The 22,927-nt window shown below is 36.0% G+C and overlaps 1 protein-coding gene and 1 pseudogene across 9 annotated transcripts; both read right to left on the bottom strand.

Annotated features, from left to right (window-relative positions):
• Nucleotides 1–15,473: 15,473 nt before the first annotated feature.
• LOC114260350 (anthocyanidin 3-O-glucosyltransferase 2 pseudogene) lies at nt 15,474–17,586 on the bottom strand (annotated as a pseudogene). The gene has a single exon (XR_014335846.1). The product of XR_014335846.1 is annotated as an anthocyanidin 3-O-glucosyltransferase 2 pseudogene (transcript).
• A 1,123-nt stretch (nt 17,587–18,709) lies between these two features.
• LOC114260372 (uncharacterized) lies at nt 18,710–22,144 on the bottom strand. Of its 8 annotated transcripts, none has more exons than XR_014335843.1 (5): nt 21,769–22,142; nt 21,237–21,319; nt 21,043–21,150; nt 20,552–20,654; nt 18,710–18,991 (listed from the first exon to the last, which is right to left on the bottom strand). XR_014335843.1 is itself a non-coding variant. In XM_082879052.1 (4 exons), the coding sequence occupies exons 1-3, from the start codon at nt 21,912–21,914 to the stop codon at nt 20,557–20,559; spliced, it is 327 nt and encodes a 108-aa protein (XP_082735178.1). In that variant the 5' UTR covers nt 21,915–22,142; the 3' UTR covers nt 18,710–18,991; nt 20,552–20,556. The 8 variants fall into 8 exon arrangements, 2 of the variants coding, with proteins under 2 accessions (XP_082735178.1, XP_082735177.1); XR_014335842.1 differs by having other exon boundaries at nt 20,577–20,654; XR_003628609.2 differs by having other exon boundaries at nt 20,577–21,150; nt 21,769–22,144.
• Nucleotides 22,145–22,927: the final 783 nt, after the last annotated feature.

Raw genomic sequence — 22,927 nt, 5'->3', positions numbered from 1 at the left:
ACTTGTCTTGTGCTATTGTGCGCCGCGGCCTCATCTGCTAACGTGAGCCGCGTGTTTCTGACGTCAGCCGACGTCAGCCCTGGCTGCTTTCGTGCGCCGCTTGTTCTCCTCTGCTATCGTACATCGCGCACTTCTCTGCTAACATGCGCCGCGCCTGTGACATCATCTCTGTAGACAGTGACATCATCCTGTTTGACCAGAATTGTTGACCAGAACAGTCAACTCACTTTGACAAGCCAATTTAGTGCCTTTCTGGTCCTATTTTTTGGTCAGTTCACTCCTTTCCCACTGATTTCGACCCTCTGAATTCACTGGTAACCTCAGATTTTTCAGATTCTACCTCGATAGTACTGCTTTTCCCTCATGGATTGCCTGGACTCCTCTAACCACCCTATTTCCGTTGTTCTTGACGGGACTAACTATGTCTTATGGGCACAAGTTATGTCTGGGTTCCTCAAAGCAAAGAAACTTTGGCGCATCATCACTGGGGATGTGTGCAAACCCATCCAAGCAACCACGGAATCCGCTGCCAAATATGTTGACCGTCTGGAGGATTGGGATAGTAAAAACTATCAGATCATCACTTGGCTTCGCAATACTTCTATTACATCTATCAGCCTTTAGTTTGGTCAGTTCCAACTTGACTCTGCTTCCTCTCCAGCCAAGGCCATTTGGGATTTTTTACAAGAACGCTATCAGACTACTGGCCTTGCTCACCAATATCAGCTTCTGAGTCATCTTCACCGTATGCGCCAAGAAACAACTCAGCCCATTAATGATTTCGTCTCCCAAATGTATTATGTTTGGGATCAGCTTCCTCTTTTTAAACCTCCATGGGATTGTACTAAGGATGCTGCCTTGTTTACTACTTACCGTGACCAACAGAGCTTGGTTCAGTTTCTCATGGCTCTCACTTCCCGTTTTGAGCCAGTACGCGCATCTCTCCTTCATCGCACTCCTTTACCCACTCTTGAGCAAGCAATTTTTGAACTCCTGTCAGAGGAAACCAGGTTTGGTACTCTCCATCCGCACCATGTGGACTCTGTTCTTGCTACTCTCTAGAGTCGGAGTTCTCCTTTACCACATTCACCACAGAAGTCAACTTTCTGCAACTACTATCAAAATCGCAGTCTTCCATCGACTCATCTTCTGGTTAATTGTCCAGTTCGTCTTTGTCGGTTTTGCAACAAGACTGGTCCTGGTCATCTCCAGCAAGATTGCTTTCGCAATCCCGCCCGTGCCTCTCGCAATGGTCCTTCTCCCGGGCATTTTTCTCGCAGCAACTCTCACCGTTCTGGGACTCCGTTTAAACCAATCCCTACTCAACGCACTGCTGCTGCTGCCTTAGAGGATTTACCTTCCTTTGTCTCTATAGATCCTTCCACTCCAGTCTTCTCTCAAACAGATATCGAAGCCATGTTTCAACATTTTTGGCAGAATTTTGGTACTCCTCCATCTACTGCTTTGTCTGTCACCGCAGGTAACACTTCCTGCTACTTTGACTCCGCTTGTTGTAATCACATGACCTTTGACCCTACTATTTTTACTCCTCTCTCTTCTACTCCTTTTGTTCCTTGTATCCATACTGCTGATGGGTCTCTTCTGTCTGTAAGTCATGTTGGTTCTGTTTCCACCTCTCACTTATCTTTATCCCATGTATATCTTAGGCCTACTCTCACTTTAAATCTTATCTCCATTAGTCAATTATGTGAGCATGGTCTAACTGTTACCTTTTCCCATACTGGTTGTTTGGTGTAGGACCCTCGGATGGGGCAAACTCTTGGGATAGGCCGTAAGCATGGACGTCTCTACGAACTTCTCCATCTTCATATTCCGGATTCCTCTCAGATCACAGCTCCTACCACTGCTACCACTACTCCTCCTTTATCTCCTTTTCAGCTTTGGCATTGTCGTTTAGGCCATTTTTCTGTTGGTCATTTAAAATCTTTAATTTCTAGTGGTCATTTAGGTCCTATAAGTTCTGATGCTTTAGAATGTGTGTCCTGTCAACTTGCCAAACAACCTGTTTTTTCGTTTAATAAAAGTGACTCTATTTCTCTTGCACCATTTGATCTCATCCATTCTGATATTTGGGGATCCTCTCCTACTCCCACTATGGGCGGCGCACGCTATTTTGTTGTTTTTATAGATGATTTTTCCCGTTTTACATGGTTGTTTCTTATGAAAAATCGCTTTGAGCTCAAACAACATTATTACAATTTTGCTGCAATGGTTAAAACACAATTTTCTAAAAATATTAAGCTTTTTCGCTCCGACAATGCCATGGAATATAAAGATTTTGACTTTCTTTCCTTCCTTCAGAGTCATGGTACTCAACCTCATCGTTCCTGTCCCAGTACGTCTTAACAAAATGGACGTGCTGAACGGAAACATCGGCATATTCTCGACACTACTCGCGCTCTTCTTCTGTCTTCCTCTTGTCCGGAACATTTTTGGGGAGAGGCAGCTCTCACTACTGCTTACACTATCAATTGTATCCCTACACCTGTCATTCATAATCACACTCCTTATGAGCGTCTGTATGGCACCCGTCCCCCTTACATCAATCTTAGGGTCTTTGGATTTGCCTGTTTTGTTCTTCTCCAACCTCATGAACATACCAAACTTGAACCCCGTTCCCGCCTTTGTTGCTTCTTGGGGTATGGTATTGAACATAAGGGGTATCGTAGTTGGGATCCTCTCTCCCAGCGACTTCGTGCCTCTCGTCATGTGGTCTTTTGGGAACACAAAATGTTTTCTTCTCTCTCTCTCTCTCTCTCTCTCTCTCTTCCATTTGTTCGTTCCCTCACCCTTTCTGTTTTTTATTGATCCTTTCACAGATCTGTTTTCTGATGAGCTTACTCCACCACCCCTGCCAGCCTCTCTCGAGTTTTCTGATCCGCTTACTCCACCGCCCCTGCCAACCTCTTCGAGATCGCCTTGCCTACTGGTCTGTCCCATGCCCCTGCTCGCTCTGATGGTCCTGCTCTTGGTCCCTCGGGATCCTCCCCTTCTATTGAGTCTCTTCCTCTGGCTCCTCCTCCCTCTGCTAGACCACACTGGGTAACCCAACCTTCTACTCGTCTTCTTGACTTTATTGTTGGTTCTACTGCTTTTTCTACTTATGAACCGACCTCCTATCGTGAGGCTCGCTCTAATCCTCTTTGGCAACATGCTATGACTGATGAATTGCAGGCTTTAGACAAAACTCATACTTGGGACATTGTTGATCTTCCTCCTGGCAAGTCTGCCCTTGGCTGCAAATGGGTATACAAAATCAAGACTTGTTCTGATGGATCTATTGAGTGCCACAAAGCCCGCATTGTTGCCAAAGGCTTCAACCAAGAATATGGTATTGACTATGAGGAGACCTTTGCTCCTGTTGCTCGTCTCACCTCTGTTCACAGCTTGATTGCTGTTGCTACCACCCAACAATGGGATCTTTATCAACTGGACGTGAAAAATACTTTTCTTAATAGTGTTCTTCTCGAGGAGGTCTATATGCAACCTCCCCCTGGGTCTACTTATCCACCTCATAAAGTCTGCAAACTTCAGCGTGCTTTATATGGTCTAAAACAAGCTCCACGCGCTTCATGAATGTGGTTTCACCTCCAGCTCTTATGATACTGCTCTTTTTATCCGGAAAACAGCTCAAGGGACCACCCTGCTTTTGCTTTATGTGGATGACATGATTATTACCGGTGATGATATCGATGGTATTCTTCGCCTTAAATAGTTTCTTAGCCATCATTTCGAGATGAAAGACCTTGGTCCTCTCAGCTATTTCTTAGGTCTTGAAATCTTTCATGATTCTATAGGTTCTTTTCTCTCTCAGGCTAAGTATACCTCTGATCTTCTCACACGTGCTGGTCTTACGGATTGCAAGACTGCCTCCACTCCCCTGGAGCCTCAGAGTCGTCTTACACCTCTTGATGGCACTCTTCTTTCTGATGCTACCCTATATCGTCAGCTGGTTGGCAGTCTTGTCTATCTCACTGTTACTCGTCCTGATATTGCCTATGCCGTTCATATTGTCAGCCAGTTTATGTCGGCTCCTCGTACCTCTCATTATGCTGCATTAGTTCGTATCCTTTGGTATCTCAACGGCACCATGTTTCATGGCCTTCATTATTCCGCCCGCTCATCTCTCTATCTTCGTGCTTTTTCCGATGCTAATTGGGTTGGAGATCCTACTGACCGCCGCTCTACTACTGGGTTCTGTTTTTTTCTGGGTGATTCTCTTATTTCTTGGCGCAGCAAGAAACAATCTCTTACTGCTCGTTCTAGTACCGAGGCCGAATACCGTGCTCTTGCCGATACTACTCAGGAGCTTCTCTGGCTTCGTTGGCCTCTTGCTAACCTGGGTGTTACACCCTCTGGTGCTGCTGACCTCTTTTGTGACAATCACAGTGCTCTTCAAATTGCTCATAATGATGTTTTTCATGATCGCACCAAGCACATTGAGATTGACTGCCATTTTAGTCGTTAACACGTCACTCGTGGTACTGTCCATGTCCATTCGATCTCTTCTGTTGATCAACCTGCTGATATCTCCACCAAAGCTCATTCTCCTAGCCGCTTCGTTGAACTTGTCTCCAAACTCCAGTTGGTTGATGTTTGTCCTCCTTGAGTTTGAGGGGGGCTGTTAATGTATAATGTAATGTATAATGTATATAGTATAATATATTATAGGACAGAGCATAGAAAGCATAGGATTCTTTTCTTTCGGCTGTAAAGGCCAAACACCACTTACACACTTTCATTATTACGCATAGCTTTTGTCTTCTCCTTTCGGTGCTTCCTCTATAAATGAGCATCACTCTTGTAACCAATATACACATTGAATAAAACATTCATTCAGATATCTCACATATCTCACAATTAATATTAGCAGGTGCAACATTGTGACATGTCACATTTACCTATTAAACACCCACGTGTTGATTTGTGATATTTTAACGGTCAGTGGTATGGAAAGATGTCATTCAACGTAGTTCAGTCATTTAATTCTTGGATTGGATTAAGGAAGTACGCAATCTTTTTTATCACACGAACGATTGATACTGTAATGACCCCAAAATGCGTATAAGAAATCATCTTTATTTACCTATGAGAGGATGTGTTTTAATTTAATTATATCTATTAGAATTGACGCATTATCTATTGAGTTACGGGCTTCAAATTGAAATTACCGACCTTTATGGGTTCAGAAATCAAAATTGAGTACTTGGGTATTTTAATGGGAATTTTTAGAACTATTGGGGAAAATTAATTGAAAATCTAATTTGTCTAATTCATTAATGCACGTTTAGGTGGTTAACTTTGTACTACAAATTGAAGGCCCTAGAGACTTCAGAAACCAGAACAGGGGGCATATTTATGATCAGCATAATTTTTAGAGTCACCTGGGAACTGTAATTGAAATTTAATTTTGCGCGATTCGTAAGGCCACGTTTGGTTCTCCCTATTGTGTTAAGCCTTGGGTGTGTGTTTATTTAGATATATAGATATGTTTGTGAGTGTTTGGTCTCATCATTTGGAAGCCTAAATATCTAAAAGAGAGAGAGGAGAACCGTGGGGGAGAAAAGAGAGGGGAGACCAAGAAAAGCTCAACAATCATGGTGGGTTGAAGGGAATTGAAGGTAGGGAAAGGAGAACAACCATGGAAGCTTGGAGAAATCAAAGAGTGAACTAAGGTAAGATTAATTATTTTGAATCCTTATGTTTGAGACATCAATTTCATGAAATCATGATAATAAGGGAAGCTTTGAACCCATTTGAGTTAGGGTTTTATGTATACATATTGATTGAACCTTGATTTCCTTAGAATTTCTTGATTGAAGAAGTATAGGCATTATATTTGTGTATTTTGAGGTTATGATGGTTGATGGAGAATAATAATGTGAAATTGGCTATGTATTAAAGGGTTTTGGACTTTGATCTACATGTAATTAAGGTTTGATTTTGAAAATGAAAAGCCCCAAATTTTCAGCCATTTTCGGACAGCAATCTGCCCAGAGCCGCACGTGCGGCTCTGTTTCCCGCACGTGCGGGAGACAGCTTTGCCCAGCCAACTTTGAATAAGCATATCTTTTTCCTCGGGACTCCGTTTTGAGTGATTCTTGAGCCTAAAATCAAGCCCCGGAAGTCTAGTTTCCATTGGCAGTGGTCTCACTCCCAAATTCTAAATACAAAAAAATAGTTATGCCCAAATTAGTGACGACTGTTCACTTTCTGTCAACTAATTTTATACCATTTCTTCACCTAAACCATTTTCCATTGATTCCTCCTGTTTCTGTGACATGGAGTATAACTTATTAAGGAATAATGAGCTTGGTACCACCATGGCTAATTGATTGAATGATTAAAGAGAATAAGTAAATGAGCGAGTATAATCTCATATTATGTATTGTGCACTGTACTTGTAGGTCGAGACGAGGATATCGTCCTATTACCACCGGGAACCGATCACTGTGAGTAGTAGTTCTGCAATCGTACGTTTACTTACCGTGAATAATTCTTATTGTTAACGAACTGTTCTTTGTAAGCATTTATATTGTTTAGGGATCGGTGAGAACATTGAAAGATTATGTGCACTTCGGTATGACGCTGAAACTACTCTACATTCTGGTTATGGTTAATGGTTATCCTTAATGTGTAATAACCTGTAAATTACCTATAACTCCGCACAAGAATTATTAATATTATGCAACTGGTTGGCAAGAAGGGATTATGAATATAAACCCCGCTTAATGGGAACATGATATTTTGAACGTCCTATCCTGGACTCCTACAGCCTTATTTAGTTCGATACATGTTTTATGACATAGACATCTGCCTAAAATGGATTAACGAAATGAAATCGAACAGAACCATGGGTTTCCTTATACGTCAAAGAATTGAATATCAATAACATTGTTATATGACTCACGTTATGGTGCGAATTGTTCTATCCCCATGAATAGTACTGTAACGACACATGTGTTTCTGTAAATAATTATTATTAATACTTTGTTATGTAAGATGACTATGGCTACATGTAATGAATCATAAAGGGAAATTTATGTGCACCATTGTGAACGGTATTTGTATGAACATGGCATTATTATGTTATGTTTATTCACTTCGTTTATGCTATGACATAATATGAATTGTTCAGTCTTCAAGAACTATTGATTCCTAGTACGAAACTAAGTGCTGCAATACGAACCACCTCTTGAGTCCATACATACAAGAACTGGGCTTAAAGCCAATTTGGTCCCTTTATGGGTCACCCGGTTATGTGAAATTATGAAAGGTATAATTTGTGAAGATATGAAAGGAATAACTTGTGAACTTATGAAAGATATAATTTGTGAAGATATGAAAGGAATAACTTGTGAACTTATGAAAGATATAATTTGTGAAGATATGAAAGGTATAATTTGTGAACTTATGAGGCCGAGGGCCACTTTGTGAATTTGTGAATTTGTGAACTTATGAGGCCGAGGGCCAACTTGTGAATTCTGAAATTATGAGGCCGAGGGCCAACTTGTGAAGTGTGAATCTGTAACTTGTGAAACTATGAATCTCAAAGGCCGAGGGCCAATTTGTGAAGTTATGCATCTAAGTTAAGCCAAGGGCTAATTTGTGAATGTGTGAACCCATCAGGCCAAGGGCCAACCTATGAAGTTATGAACCGACAAGACTGTTCTGAAATGTGTACAGAATCAGACTAACCACAGGATTTTTGCATTTACTTATCTAATTAGAAAAATGTGTACATTGTAAGTAAATTAAGTTAATCTTTAAATTGTTTATGTACTACTGTTCACTGAGCTTGACTCACTTTGCCTTATGTCTGTTTCTGTAGGCACTCCACCTGGAGGTCAGTTTTAACCCATGGCATCCGTGCCTCTTTTGTCAACCTCAGAGTATCCAGGCACTTAAGTGAAGGCAACCCTTTTTGCTAAACTTTTGATTTTACACTCTGATTATTTGCTTAAGGTTGATGTATATATAATTCCTTTGCCTGTCCATGTTGTTTTACGCCCAATTCTAAGGGCTGGGTCTATATATATATATGTACATAACTAACTCTCTAGTGCACGTCACTGTATATTTATTTGCCTTATGTTCTGTCTGTGATCCTGGCATGATAGTGGTCGCTCAATGGATGCAGTTCTTTTATTTATGTTAATTTATATTGGTAAATGCTTCCATTCAGGCCCCATATGATATGTATACCAGGTTATGCGTCCGTTTCTGTGTAGGTCATGCCCAAACTTTTAGGGGCAAGTTTGGGGCGTGACAGATACTCTATGAAATCAACTAATGCAGCAAATGTCAACGTGGAAGGAACTAGCAAACAAGTGGAGTGGGGTTATTTTCCCTGCCATGGAGACCACGTTATAGGATGCATTTAACACCAACAGGTCTTAGATTGTTAACAAAATGAACGATATTATTGCAAGGCGTGTTTGTTCTTGATTTCAAGCAAAATAACTGAGTTACGTTCTGAACATGATGTGATTTCCATCTAAAAAAGTAGATAAAATCTTAATGATTGTGTCAAACAAAACTTCTACATCCAAACGAATCGGGGGTGCTATATTTTCAATACCGTCTGTAGGGAAACTGATATTCACACTCGATGACTTTATCATATTATGTTCAGTTTTAAAAAGGCCACTTGATAGGTTGAGGAAGAATAGAATACTATCTAAGAGAGAGAGAATAAAGCCAATAATGTGCATGAGATGTGAAAATATGGGAATCTACAAACAAAAATCATACAAAGAGCCAATCTAGATTGTTAACTACCCATAATAGAATTGTCGTCAAAGGTAGTTTATTTTGACATTCAAAAAAATAACGTTGTCAATGTTACATAAATTTTCAATGGATGCATATTTTCTTCGTTAATGTGTTCACGTCCATGTGTAGTCGAATCATTTACATAATAATTTGAATTTTTATATTTGAGAATGATTCACAACAAATTGCAGCGTTTACATATTTCTTTAAAATTTTTGTTCCAAATAATTTCTTTTCATGTTTTGTTTTGTTTTCAATGTTACTAACGTCTTTGCTCTTTCTATATATAGCAATGTAATGCATAAACAAAATTATAAAAAAAAGTTATAGCACCCCCGTGCTAAAACATTTCTCTAATGCTTTTCTGCTACATCGCACGCTTTTTTACACCAGATGGTATGATTTTGATTACAAAATAGTTGGACTGCTAAAACAATCTAACATGGTCTAAATGATATTACAATCGCAAGTTGCAAGCGATTAATTTCCTATCCAGATTGATGTTTATTAAGTAACGAAAACATAATTCATAAATAGAAATGTATCTAGAAAAATAATTTCCTATCCAAATTAAAGTGTCAAAACTATAAAAGACTGATTAAACAAATACAACATTTGTTGAGTGAGTAGGAAGAATACCCATTGACGATAAACTGAATTGAAAGAGCCTTAATACGAACTAACAGAAGAAAAAGAACTTTACTGAGGCATTAAAGAGCCTTCAAGCATCAGGATGCTTTCTAGAGATCTTCCTTATCCAGATCTATGGAGATTTTAGTAGAGTATGCCACCTCAATGAGAGGCGATCTTGGGATTGAAATTGATTTGAGTTGAAGAAAATTCAATGGGCCGTTTGAGGTAAACGACTTACATATGTTTTTTGTTTTTAATTATTAAAATGATTTGCATATATGCATATAAAATTGAAGAAATCTATAATAAACACTGTGGGTGTTGAACTTTGATCTCACAACCAAATCGGACCTCTTCACTGAGATCCTAGGAACTAAGTTGTGGAGCACGTGCAGAAATAAAGAAACTCAACACCTTGCACACAGAAAAATAACAAGACTAGTGACTCGTCTACCAAGAGGCATTCTGAGGATTAAGTCAATCAATAATCGCACAAGATAATCGGCTAAAGTAAACAACTCTCAAGAAAAAACATACATTAAACCCACAAAGTATCTACATTTTATCCTATTCAGAATAGGATCAACTCTCTTTAAGAGTCCAATCTTACCCAAATAGATAGTCTAATTTTAACTAAGATTCTTGTCCTCTATCCGATCATTTGAGACTCCGGTGTGATCACATCACACTTTGGCTAACTAGGATCATCCACGTATAACCTCGGCTAACAACTTAGACTACGTGGACAACCCAAAAAATTATGTCCCCACAAACACCTGTTAAAAAGTAAAACTATGCAAAAATATATTTCAATTAACAAATCATGTAATTTTATTGTTGTGTGGAAGAGTATTTAGGAATTTTATTTTTTCTATTCATTCTATTAAATAAATTTTTTTGATAAGAGTATTTGTAATTTTTAGAACTGCAGGGCAAATTCATATTTTAAGAAAATCTCAATGGGTGCATTTATAATTTATTCAAAAAATTGTGATTTATCGTTGAACTTGTTATAGAACATTGTGATTATGTGACGTGTATTGTAGTAGAGTCATATGATATTATGCACCATTTCAATATAGGATTGTAAATGAACAGACCCGTTAGTGAATAAGCTCGAACTTGGCTCGATAAGAGCTCGTTCAAACTCGGTTTGTTATTTTTTTATTTTATTTTTATTTTTTATTTTTTACGTTCAAGTTTGAGTTCGAGCTCATTAAATTTTTAATAAACAAGTCAAAACATTCTAATGCTCGGCTCGTAAGCTCGACTCGTTAGCTGGCTCGTTTAATATTTATTATTTATATATTAAATAATGTAAAATATGTATGAAAAATAAGATAAATATTTTATTTATATATTTATAAAATATAAATGTATATAATAGTTAACTATAGATAATACATTTATATAATAGTAGTAGTAGGTATTATTATTTTTATAAAATATTGACTCTTTTTTTTTAGAATGTTTATATATTGTATATATAACTGTATAATCAAAATTTTAATTGTAACTTTAGTCTTATATGTAAGTATGAATTTATAAATTGTTTGCCTCGTTAAGGCTCGTGAACAGACTAGAGCTTGAGTCAAGCTTAAGCCAACTCAGCTCGAGTTCGGTTTGTTAAATTTTTATTGAGCTCGAGTTCAAAGTTGAATTCGTTAAAATCTTAACAAATAAGTTCAAACATACTAAAGGTCGGTTCGATTCGGCTCGTTTGACCATAAATTTAATTTAATTTAATATAAAATTTTGTGAATAAATTTAATAATTTTATGAAATGATTCGTAACATTTCATTCGTATCAGACCACATTATTTATTTATAATTTAATCAAATGTTCATACAATAGTCACAAGTTTCATTTTTTTGTACACATTATAAATTTATTAATTATGACTTTCACCGTAAAAATTTATAATTAATTTTTTACAATAGGCTACTTTTTAAGGAGTGTCAAATGTAGATTTTAAGGGTGAGCATGGTCCGGATCGGATCGAATTGGGATAAAATTAGGACCAATTCATTATCCACGATTTCTGAAAAATTGGAACCAATCCAATCCGTTTAAATCATAGAACCAATCCGAACCAGTCCATTTAAATACGGATTGGATCGGTTTAAGACCACAGATTCACATAATTAAATAACAAAAAAAAAAAAATATATATATATATATATACATATATAACACTTTAATTTCATAAAAATATAAACATAGCGCTATATCAGTTCAACAATAACAACATTTTTTCTATAATAGTGATAGACTGTTCTAGAATTTAAACAACCATAAGAAAACTGGTTTCACCGTAAGTATTTAGACCATTACAAATTAAAATTAAAAACTAACAAACAAAAGTAATAAAAGAAGATATTATACGATTTTAGGTTTGAGTTTAGATTTTATATAGAATAAGAGAAGATACTATGAGAGAGGATGTATAATAAAAATATAGACTACTTGTATACGGTCCGGATCGGTTCCAATCTGGAACCATGGGGTTCAATCCGGAATCAATCCGTGGACTACAGATTTTTAATTCTTCAATCCGGAACCGAACCGTAGATTCAAAAGACCAATCCAAACCTATCGGATTGGACTGGACTGGATCGGATCGGATTACGGATTTCACGGATTCCTTGCTCAGTCCTAGTAGATTTCTTCAATTTTATATGTATATATGCAAATCATCTTAGTAATTGCAAAATAAACAAATAAAAGAGATTGTTGATGAAGTGATAGTTAGTGAAGAGATTATTAATGTAGGAATTATTAGTGAAGGATTAAGTAAAATTGTGTTTCTTTTAATAATAGGGTGGGAGAAGATTGGCGATGTGATTGTTAAATTACTTTTATATAAAATAAATAAATAAAATATTTTTATATTAAAAAAATTAAAATAAATATTAAAACAAACACGTGTGTTTTGGTCGGGCAGCTATTTTGTAAAAAAAAAAATATTACATTGCTTCGAATAATCAACCGAATGACTAGATAGATGCAATCCGCTTATTATTTTCTTAATTCTATTCCTCTCATAACTATACTAATCTGGTCTGTAAAGAGGATTGTGAATTCGATTAGAATGCTAATCCAGTGCCTATATGAATCAACCAAATATAAATTCATGGACCCAAGGGCCCGTTTATTTTCAAGGATAAAATGAAAGAAATTCGTAATAAGGGGATTATTACTGAGAGAATTAATAATGAGGAGATTAAGTAAAATTATATTTGTTTTGATGATAGTTATCAGTATAGGGATTGTTAAATTATTTATATATAAAATAATAAAAAAATACAAAAACATTAAATATTAATGTTTAAAAAAAAGGCCCAACATATGGAAAAAAAAAATAAAAAAAAAAAACTATGATTTTTACTTAACAAAAAATACAAAAAATTAAAATTTAATGTTCAAAAATAAAAAATAAAAATGCCCAACATGTAAAAAGTAATAAATAAATAAATAAAAATAATCTGGCGGATTATTTTCTATTACCAAGTCCCAAGCTTCCATCTAAATCTCCTCTTTAAGGCCCATCCTAATCCGAAGGGGTTATAAATCCCCTCTCCATCTCCCAAAACAGACACAATATTAGTGAGTCTTACATTCATCTTAATCCCAATCTCCCCTCTATCTCTCAAAACAAAAAGAGTCCAACAGTCATCTTAGGACCTGTTTATTTTCAGAGATAGAATAGAATAGATTCATAGTTAGAGGATTAATAGTGAGATGATTGTTGATGAGGAAATTGATAGTAAGGGGATTAAGTAAAATTGTGTTTATTTTGATGATAGTTGTTGGTGTACGATTGTTAAATTATTTTTATATAAAATAATAAAATAAATAAAAAATATAAAAACATTAGACATTAATGTTAAAAAAAAATGCCCAACATGTAAAAAATAAAATAAAAAAATAAAAATAAAAAATTTCCAAAAAAAAATAAAACAAATGAAACAATGATTTTTACTTAACAAAAAATACAACAAAAAAAAATTCCTAACATGTAAAAAATGAAAAAATAAATAAAAATCGTTCGGCAGATTAAGGTTGCGTTTGGTAGAGTTTTGTAAATATGATTTGAGAATAAAGTTGTATTTTGAGTTTGTGAGTTTTGAAATTATGGTTTGAGTGTGAAAAATTTATTTGGTGAACGGGTTTTGAAAAGAATTTTGAATTGAGTGGGGAATTTTTGATGTAGCATATGATATTTGATACAAAAATTTACAATTCATAACCAAACACACAACTCAAAATTATATTCAAAACTCATAAATTTTTTTTAAAATATTCAGAAAATATTTTTATATGCACTGTTCCTGTCAACTGGCCGGACGACCTGTGGGACGTCCGGTAGGACGTCTGGTGGGATGATCGGTCAGTTTAAATTTTCCTGCCTTGGCCAGAATTTTCAAAAGTGAGTGTGGAATTAATTTTTGAAAACTGTAAATAAACACCACGTTGAAAACAAGGGGTAGAACTAAAGTTTGAAAACTCTACCAAACAGAGCCAAAAATTCTAATACTACCTCTACTCATTCATCCCAATCCCTATTCTAAAGCCTATCTTAATACCAAGAAATTAGAAGTCTTCTCCTCATCTCTCAAAACAAACATGACATATAGTGCATTTCACCTCATTATCAATCCCAATCCACTCTCTATAACCCTTATAACCCCAAACAAATGGGGTCTTAATTAATCAGGTGCCATGCTCTCCTAAAATATCCACGAGATATGAACAGAGATGATGTCATTAATTAATAATTAAATGGTTGTTTTGGATGATTTATATAAGTGTATTTTTTAAATTTTTAATTAAAAAAGTAAAAAAATATATGTATATTTAGAATAATTTTTTAATTTTTTTATAAAAAAAATATATAATAAAATATTATAACAAATATCAAAATTATCGTATTCCTGACCTATGCAACATCATTGAGCTGGCTTTCCGTACATTTTATTTCTGTTTTTTTTTTTTATGGGATATATGTAACTTACATTGTGCCACGTTTTCTTTTTGTTGGGGAAATGCAATGCAGCACTAAGCTGTTATCATTGATTTTTTTGTTTTTTGTTTTGACCTCACAGGCTTCCCGTCCAAAAATCCTAAACAATATGAACTTTTTTATTTATTTATTTATTTTGGGTTATTTTTTGGCTTTTATAAGTGATGCCAAACATCTTTTAAATATTATCTAATTATTTATCAATTATTTTCTTAATACATTACTAAATTTAAAAATTGAATCTGTGTATCTTTTTTCGTCCTGACAAACACTTTATTTGTAATTTTGATTTTGTCTTTTTTTAAACTGTTGACACAATTTACTCTTGCCATCAATGTTTGTTCTAAGCCAAGGCGTAATTGGCAAAATTTAGAACATTAGACTTTGATTGGAAATATGTATTTAGCCTCCGTTTGGGAAGTGAGTTAGCTTTTTGACTTTTTGAGCTATTTTAGGCTGGGCTAAAAAGTTTGATTTGGGAAAGGCTTTTTGGCTTTTTAACTTTTTTGACTTTTTTTTGTAAGAGAAGAATGTAATGATTATGAGTTGGATGTGATATTTTGTTTTTTGTAACTAAAATAACTTATTTTGTCTTTTGTGGCTAAAATAGTCAAAAAAATCCCGTTTAACTCTTGCCAAACGGAGCCTTAAAATGAACGATTTAATATTTAATTTTATGAATTGAAAGAACATTAATTATTAAATAAAATTGAGAATCCGAAAATAAACAGTCACATTGTAAACATTATTGTAAGCCTCCGGGCATCAAACATTAGTGTTCTCCGACATGAAATCCAGATGCAATTTCCACCACTTCCGTGTCAAACAAATTTAAAAATTATTTTATTTTATTTTGATTCACTCATTTTTTAGAGTAATGATCCCACAAATTTGGATGTCAACCTCACACGTATATGGCCGTGTTTGGGAAGAATTTTTGTTGGTTTTTTAATTATTTTTTTCACTAAAAGAAAAAGTTTTTACAAAATTAAAAAAAATTAAATCTAAACAAAATATCACATCTAATTCCATAATCATTTCACTTTTTTTCTTACAAACATTACATCCAATCACAAAAAAATCCAACTATTTTTTCAAACACAAAAAAATTTTCTCTAATAATATTTTACAACTAAAAAAACCTACATAGAAACTCCTTTTCCAAACACTCGCTATATATATATATATATACATATATAAAGTACATCACACACATACATAAAAGGGCTGAGATCAGTTTTGAAGGTTGAGACTCATCCAAAGGGGTCCAAACATTTCTCCATTTTTTATCACTATTATCCTAGTCAAACTCGTCCTTGGATGACATCTTCAATGAAGCATCCGAGGGAACAATAGGACGAGCCACCTTCCGTCACGGCTACCCTGCTCTCCTCGCTCATCTTCTTCACTTTGTGCTTAATTTCATCACTAACGTCCATCAATTGCCTTATCCCACTACTTATCTCCTCCGCCGTCACCATCACCGGCATCTCCTTCATCCCAAAATCCTTCCTATAATCCATCTTTATCTCCACCGCCATTCCGAACTCCCTCACCAGCTGGAAGGCATTCATCTGCTGCTCCGCGTACATCGGCCATGTGGCCACCGGCACACCGCACCACAAGCTCTCCAACGTCGAATTCCATCCACAGTGCGACACAAACCCTCCCACCGCCCGATGAGAAAGCACCGCCACCTGCGGGGCCCACCCTATCACTTTCCCAATCTCCGCCATCCGATCCAAGAACCCTTCTGGCAGGACATCCGTCGGATTTTCGTACTGTTTCGGAAGCTCAATCTTTCCTTTGGGTGGAGGCTGACGTAGGGACCACAAGAACCGGTGTCCGGAACTCTCAAGAGCACGCGCTATCTCCTTGACCTGGTCCCCATCGAAGCTTCCCATGCTCCCGAAGCAGAGGAACACCACCGACGACGGATCCTGGTCGTCCAACCACCTCATGATGTCCACTTCGGATTGGCTGTTTTGGGCCTCGTTTGGGCTGCCGCCTTTGAGATTGAGTACGGGTCCCACAGGATATATTTTTGGGATTGTATGGTCGTCTTGGAGGGACTTGAGAGCATGGAATTCGAGCTCCGTGAATGTGTTGACTATAATACCTTCGGTTTCTCTGCAGCGCTTAGTGATATTGATGAACATGGTGAACCCGCCTTCCTTGTCGAACAAAACAGAAGGCAAGACCTTTGCGGGGACTGGGTTGGCATAAGCCGGAACGTTCAACTCAGCGTCCGAGCCTTTCAACTCACTGATGTCTTGTTGAAGGGTGTCGATATGGAACATGAGACTCAGGAAACCAGCGCTGGACGTGAAAAAGACGTAGGTCGGGACGCCGAACTCGTTCGCCACGTCAATCATGGGCGTGCACAACATATCAATCACAAACCCAGCGAGTCGTGGAGTGGACTCAGTCTCAGACTCAGACTCGGACTTAGAGACTATCTCGGAGACAACGTCTCTGACGGGAGTCTTGTGATTTTCGATGTAGTCATAGAGCAAAGGGTCGGGGGCCTTGGAATTGGGATCGGCTGTGGAAGAGGCGTCGTGAAAGAGGTCGAGGAAGCGTATGCGGTCGGAGGAGAGTGATTGGGTGGTTGTGCCCTTGTTATCGAGTGGAAACTTCATGATGAGGATGGTGATAGAGAGGCGGTCATCTCGGCCGACGAGGAGCTTTGCCATCTCAACCGTCGATACGAGGTGGCCTATGCCTGGAGATGGGATGAACACCAGCTGTGCTTTGCTCATTTTGATTGGTTTGTCTTGCTTTCTCAAACCTGAAGGTATAGTATAGCAGTGAGTGTCTATATAATGTTACTAGGAAAGGTATTAGGTGCTTCCTATTATTATTGATAATAAGGGCTAGTATATTTTTTTGACTTTTTATGAAATATGAATTGGGTTTGGGTTAGGGTTGAAGTGATGTATTAGAGGGGTGATGTGACTTAAATAAGATGATGTGACTTAAATAGGATAATGACTTTTTAATTTTTTGTCTTTTTTCAATCATGTCAAACTTGGCCTAAATACAACAATTAACAAAATATTAAGTATTTTTACAATTATTTACTTCTTTTCATCAAGCGATTGTCACTTTCTCTTTCAATATAAAAAATACTTTTGTTAATTCTTTTAGACTGAAGTGGTGGATTATATGTTGATTACTTCTTTTTTTTTAAATAATTAACTTTTCAAACAAGATTTATGAAATGATATGTTAAGATCAACTAATAACTCCTCTGGACAGAAAAATATTTAATAATTACCTTAATTTAACTGTATGTGGACTGAAGTGGGAAACTGATGTCATGGCTTTGCTGGCATTTATCAACTACACGACAATACTTACATATAATAATGCTTTGAGTTTTCCATTGTGAGCTTCCATTTGGATGAATTTAAAACCTCAGTTGGTTGATTTATTAATTTATTTGTGTTATGTTTTTCTCACTTCTTTTTATAATAAGTTAAAATAGTTAAAAAATTTATAAACATCCACTACAAGAAATGATACTTTTGGTGACTAAAATATTGGTCGTTAAAAGTCTTATTTTTGGTCGCTGAAACTAATTAGTGACTAATTTTTGTTGTCACCAAAGTCGTCGCCTATACTCTGTCGGCGATGGTATTGGTGACTAAACTACTTTTGGTCGTCGAAAGTGAATGTTTTGGCTACTAAAGTTTGGTTAGTCGGCAAAGGTTATCTTTTGGCGACAAAAACATTAGTCACCAAAAGTGAACATTTGGCTACGAAACTTTGAGTAGTTGGGGAAAGTGATATTTTGGTGACTAAATATTTAGTCGCCAAAAGTGTTCAAATAAAATTAATTTAATTTTCAGCGACTAAAACTTTTAGTTGTAGATAAGTTTTAGTCACAATATTACTACATTTAGGGACTAAAGAATTTAGTCGCCAAAAAAATTATTTTTCATTTTATTTTATTTTTTGCTACTAACCATTTGGTCGTCGAAAGTCTCATTTATTTCTGGCTACCAAATATTTAGTGGCTAAAAATATTGATTTCTTTTTTGGCTACCAATTGGTAGTAACTAACAAATTCACTTTTTTTTTTTTTTTTTTTTTTTTTGCTACTAAACATTTAGTTGCCAAAAACTTTATTTAGTATTTTTTTATTATAATTAATTTCTCCACAACATGTATTTATTTCGTGCAACCTGCACTCTGTATATAAACAAAATAATACATATATCTATTTCTATTTCGTTTCAACCATACAAAAATTTGGTCTTTTAACATCAAATTCTATACAAATCAAATATAATCCAACCCAAAATAATAATTCCATACAAATAGAGAATCATACAAAAAAGATGTCCTTTGTACACAAAATTCTACATCAAATGTCATTTACAGAATATTTTGAAGGTGTAAACATGATGGGAAAATTAAATTTATTTACTAAAACACTTGCTTAATTTAACAATGAAGCCATTGATCTAAAGGCTTTTCATCCTTCAAGCTTGCTTCATATTGTTTGGTACCTTTCTTTCTGAAGACACCAACTACAAAATAATGATCAACCTCCCAATCAGCAGAAGCATTTAGCAAATAAGTATAGATAATTAAACAATCCAAAAACTCAAGGGATTCAACCTTGCCTTAATAACCATGGATTGCTATAGCACATTATCGAGATCCACCATTATAAAATATGATCACTAATTTAAATTTAGTCTAAATGACAAGAGTTAGAAAGGTCACCTAAGATAGTGTTTGGTTCACTAGATGAAATAGAATGAAATGATCATTACATCAAAATATTTATTCTCATGTTTGGTTGACAAACAAAAATAGTGAAAAATACGTTGTAAATAGAACATCATATACCAATGTAATGGAATGATCATTCCGTAAGGAAGATTAAGGAATAATCATGCTATTCCATTCTATCTCATCCCAATGAACTGAATAGAGCATAAATAGAATGCATATTGAAATGGTTGCTTAAGGTGCTTGCAAGTAAGCAAAAAATAAAATAAAAAATTGAGTAAGTGGTACTAGTTTACTTCGAAGTATCACCAATTTATTAAAGCTTGATCATGGCCAATATACTGGCTTAGTCCTTGCCCCCACTTTTGCATCACTTTCTCTAAATCAAAACAAAGTCGGACAAAAAATAAAATAAAATTTGTGACTCGTACAATTTGCGAAAAGATGAGCTTAAAAATTTGGTGGCTTAAATTGCACATTTTTGTAGGATTTAGTTGCATATGGTAAGAATTCTACAAAGATGTTAAGGCAACTGCGACCCTTTTTAATGGAGTTCAGTTTCTTTCTCATGATTTTCTATTGCTTTTTATTAACACAAGGCATATTAGCAAAAACCATAATGCAGCTGTTCGAGTGAAAATGGAAGTAAAATGACACTAAAACAAAATATTCTAAAATGAAGTAATTTTGCTTCAACTTGAAACAAATGCCATTGTATTACCACAACAAGAACATTGCAAAGAGATCCATTGCAAAGAATCCTGATCCTTTTTTTATGATACAGTTTTATTGATCCTACATATACTTGAGTAAGCTTCTTGTTAATTAGGATCAAAGAGAATAAGGTTCATCTATCATATTGTATGATTGAAAGTATCCTATGGTCATGTTTGTTTGGGCAAACAGAATTAGATGGGATTAGCATTGTTAGGACTGCTAGTTCTGAGACTATTAATCTTTTAGGATAGTGTATTATATTTCATATTTGGATTGACTCAAGATTATGAAGAATGAATAACAAAATCCTATCAATTTTGTAATTTAACTATTCAGTCTGAACATGACCTTTTTGTATCTCACTCTCTTAGTATTCAATAATTCTCTATATGAGGGATGCTATGTTTGGGTGGATTCTTAACCAAACATGAAATTAAGTATTTTATTATATTATTATTCCAATCCTCAGACCATATACTCTCAAACAAAGATGACCTATATGCTATTCTATTCTTTAAAATGCCTAAAAAAAATAAAATAATCATTTTAACCAATATAAACAAATTAAGGAGTTAAATGGCATGATGGTAGTTCATTCTGATAGTTCATTAAGGAGTTAAAGATGAGCTGAGTACTATTTTTATTGTAATAATAAACTACCTGCGAAAACATTCGCTGCTTGTTTCGATATTGTGTCCTCGCCTTGTTGACGACCGAGTTTGGTGACTCGTACAATCTCTGTACAAAGAGTGAATGACTTTAAAAGGGGAACAAAGAAAGGTTCACAGATTCAAAGAAAGAATAGACTAATACAAAATCCCCAGCAACACAAATTAACAAGGAATTAGGTCCCAACATTGTCCCGAATACAAACCACTTCAAGCCTTCCGTATAGAAAACCCAAGTTGGCAATGGGCAAAGCATAATAACTAGCACATTGTTTGATTGGTTAAACATATATTTTAAAAAACTTACGGCTTCAAATAAAACTGGTTTAAACCTGGTAAAGGTTTAGCGGCCACTACTTGATAAGAGTAGCAGCATTAGTTTTTGCAGAATAGATTTCAAAGACAACTACCATCTAATCAACCAAAGTTTGAATCAAGATCTAAATCTACAACATTACATATCTAGGCATCTCATGTTGACATGAGAGCTTGTGAAATAGGAGGAACTGATTCTTCCAATATTTCCTGAGCTCTTTCCTCAGGACCAGTGGTCAGAGCCAGCAATCCTACAAAAAAACATATCTCAAACACTACTCCAAATCAAACAAAATGAATCAAACAAAATGAGTAAAACAAAGGGTCAAAGAGTTACCAATGGCATGAGCTGCTAAAGCTATCTCCTTAGCAGACCCCTTCTTGATCGAATTCGGACACTGATGCAACAAAGTAGCAAACCTAAGGAAAAAACACCACATGAATCCATAAATATGCAGTGTTTCATAAATGTACAGACATGCAGAGCTGGTGCGACTGTGCAACCCAAATAATTCTACAATTCAAAAATTAAATATACACTGATAGTTAAGCAGATGAATCAACAATCGAATGTAATCTCTCTTTTTTTCTTTTTCTTCATTTTCTCTCTCTAATTTTCAATTTTAGTTAACTAACTTCATTAAAATTAAGTGACAGTGCAGAGCACACAACTATAGAAGGAACATAAATCAACAAACCAGTCCTCAAAACCTCTCTATGACATTTTTACTTACACTTGGTGAGCATAAATCAAAAAGATCGGAGAAGTACACTGTTCACATGTAGAGCAGGGAACTGCAACAACACCAATTTTCAATTCCATCGAATTACATATGAAAGAGATCAGAGAAGATATGAAGATTTATTACCCATTGAGAAGGAGATCGTCATAGAGGGGCATGTGAGCGTTAGGGTGGAGAGGGTCGGATCCCTGAATCTGGCGGCGGACGAAGGGAGAGGAGGAGTTGCCGGAAGAGCTGCTAGGAGGAGGAGATAGAAAGAGGGAGAGGAACATGGTATGGCGGTTGCTGCTGCCGTGGTGGTCGGAGGACAATGGTTGTTGCTTCGCCAGAGGAAACGACCTCGGCCACGAGAAATAGGATCAAGATAGCATTGGTGGTGGCAACCTGTGGCTGTGGCCGCGCCATTGGTGGATGGAATTGGAGGTCAATGAGAGAAGTGAGAAGACGGTAGGTCTTTCTTCTCGCTAGAGACAGAGAGGAGATAGGGGAAAACAAAATACATATATAATTAATAATAATTCGCGACTAAATATTTTAGTCGCTAATTGTAAATTTTTTTAATACGTCTGAAATTTGAAATCTCCCTCTTAATATTTTAACCTTTTGGCGACTAAAATATTCTTTTGTCGCTATAAATATACTTTTGGCGACCAAACTTTTAGTCTCCAAATATAAAAATATATATATATTTTTTCATTCGGCTATGTAGACGTCCCCGAACGTCCCAGGAGGGAAATCCCGTTCTGTTCATTTGGGCTCACTACAGTTCAGGACTCAAATTGTCACGGTCCTGTATCTAATCTCGCAGAGTGCAATGCAAGACCGATGAATCATCAAAGAGTCCAAATCCGGCAAATCGTTTTTGAAAACAGATTTTTGTTTTGAAAGAAGTGCCAAACATGGATTGCTTTGCCAGATACAGAGTCGCCACCTAAATATTTTATTTTGGAGAATTTAGGAAACCCTGACTCGTTTGCCTAAGGCCACGTGTCCGTCATCACCAAAGTAGCCTCGGCTCGGGAACTTGGGTACGATTGGGGAAGGTCACTTCGTGAGCACCCCCGCTCGCCCGATCAAAGATCAGCCTTTACTAACCATGATATCTAGTTTTGAAAACATTATGCGTTCTTATTCCGGTTATTAGCCTAGATTTACTAGGTGATGCGCACAGCATACAAGTATAAACTGGATCGCCTGAATTGGAACAAAACATTTCATGTTTGTTTTTTAAAGCGGTTTGCTACTCGCAAGTAGGCTTAAGATGCAGATTTTGCCACCCTCGGGT

This window comes from Camellia sinensis, chromosome 7, assembly GCF_055761805.1.
Source record: "Camellia sinensis isolate YWXY chromosome 7, ASM5576180v1, whole genome shotgun sequence".
In the NCBI taxonomy this organism is placed as follows: domain Eukaryota; kingdom Viridiplantae; phylum Streptophyta; class Magnoliopsida; order Ericales; family Theaceae; genus Camellia; species Camellia sinensis.
The sequence above is the reverse complement of the archived record's forward strand: the minus strand, read 5'-3'. Positions and strand labels throughout refer to the sequence as shown.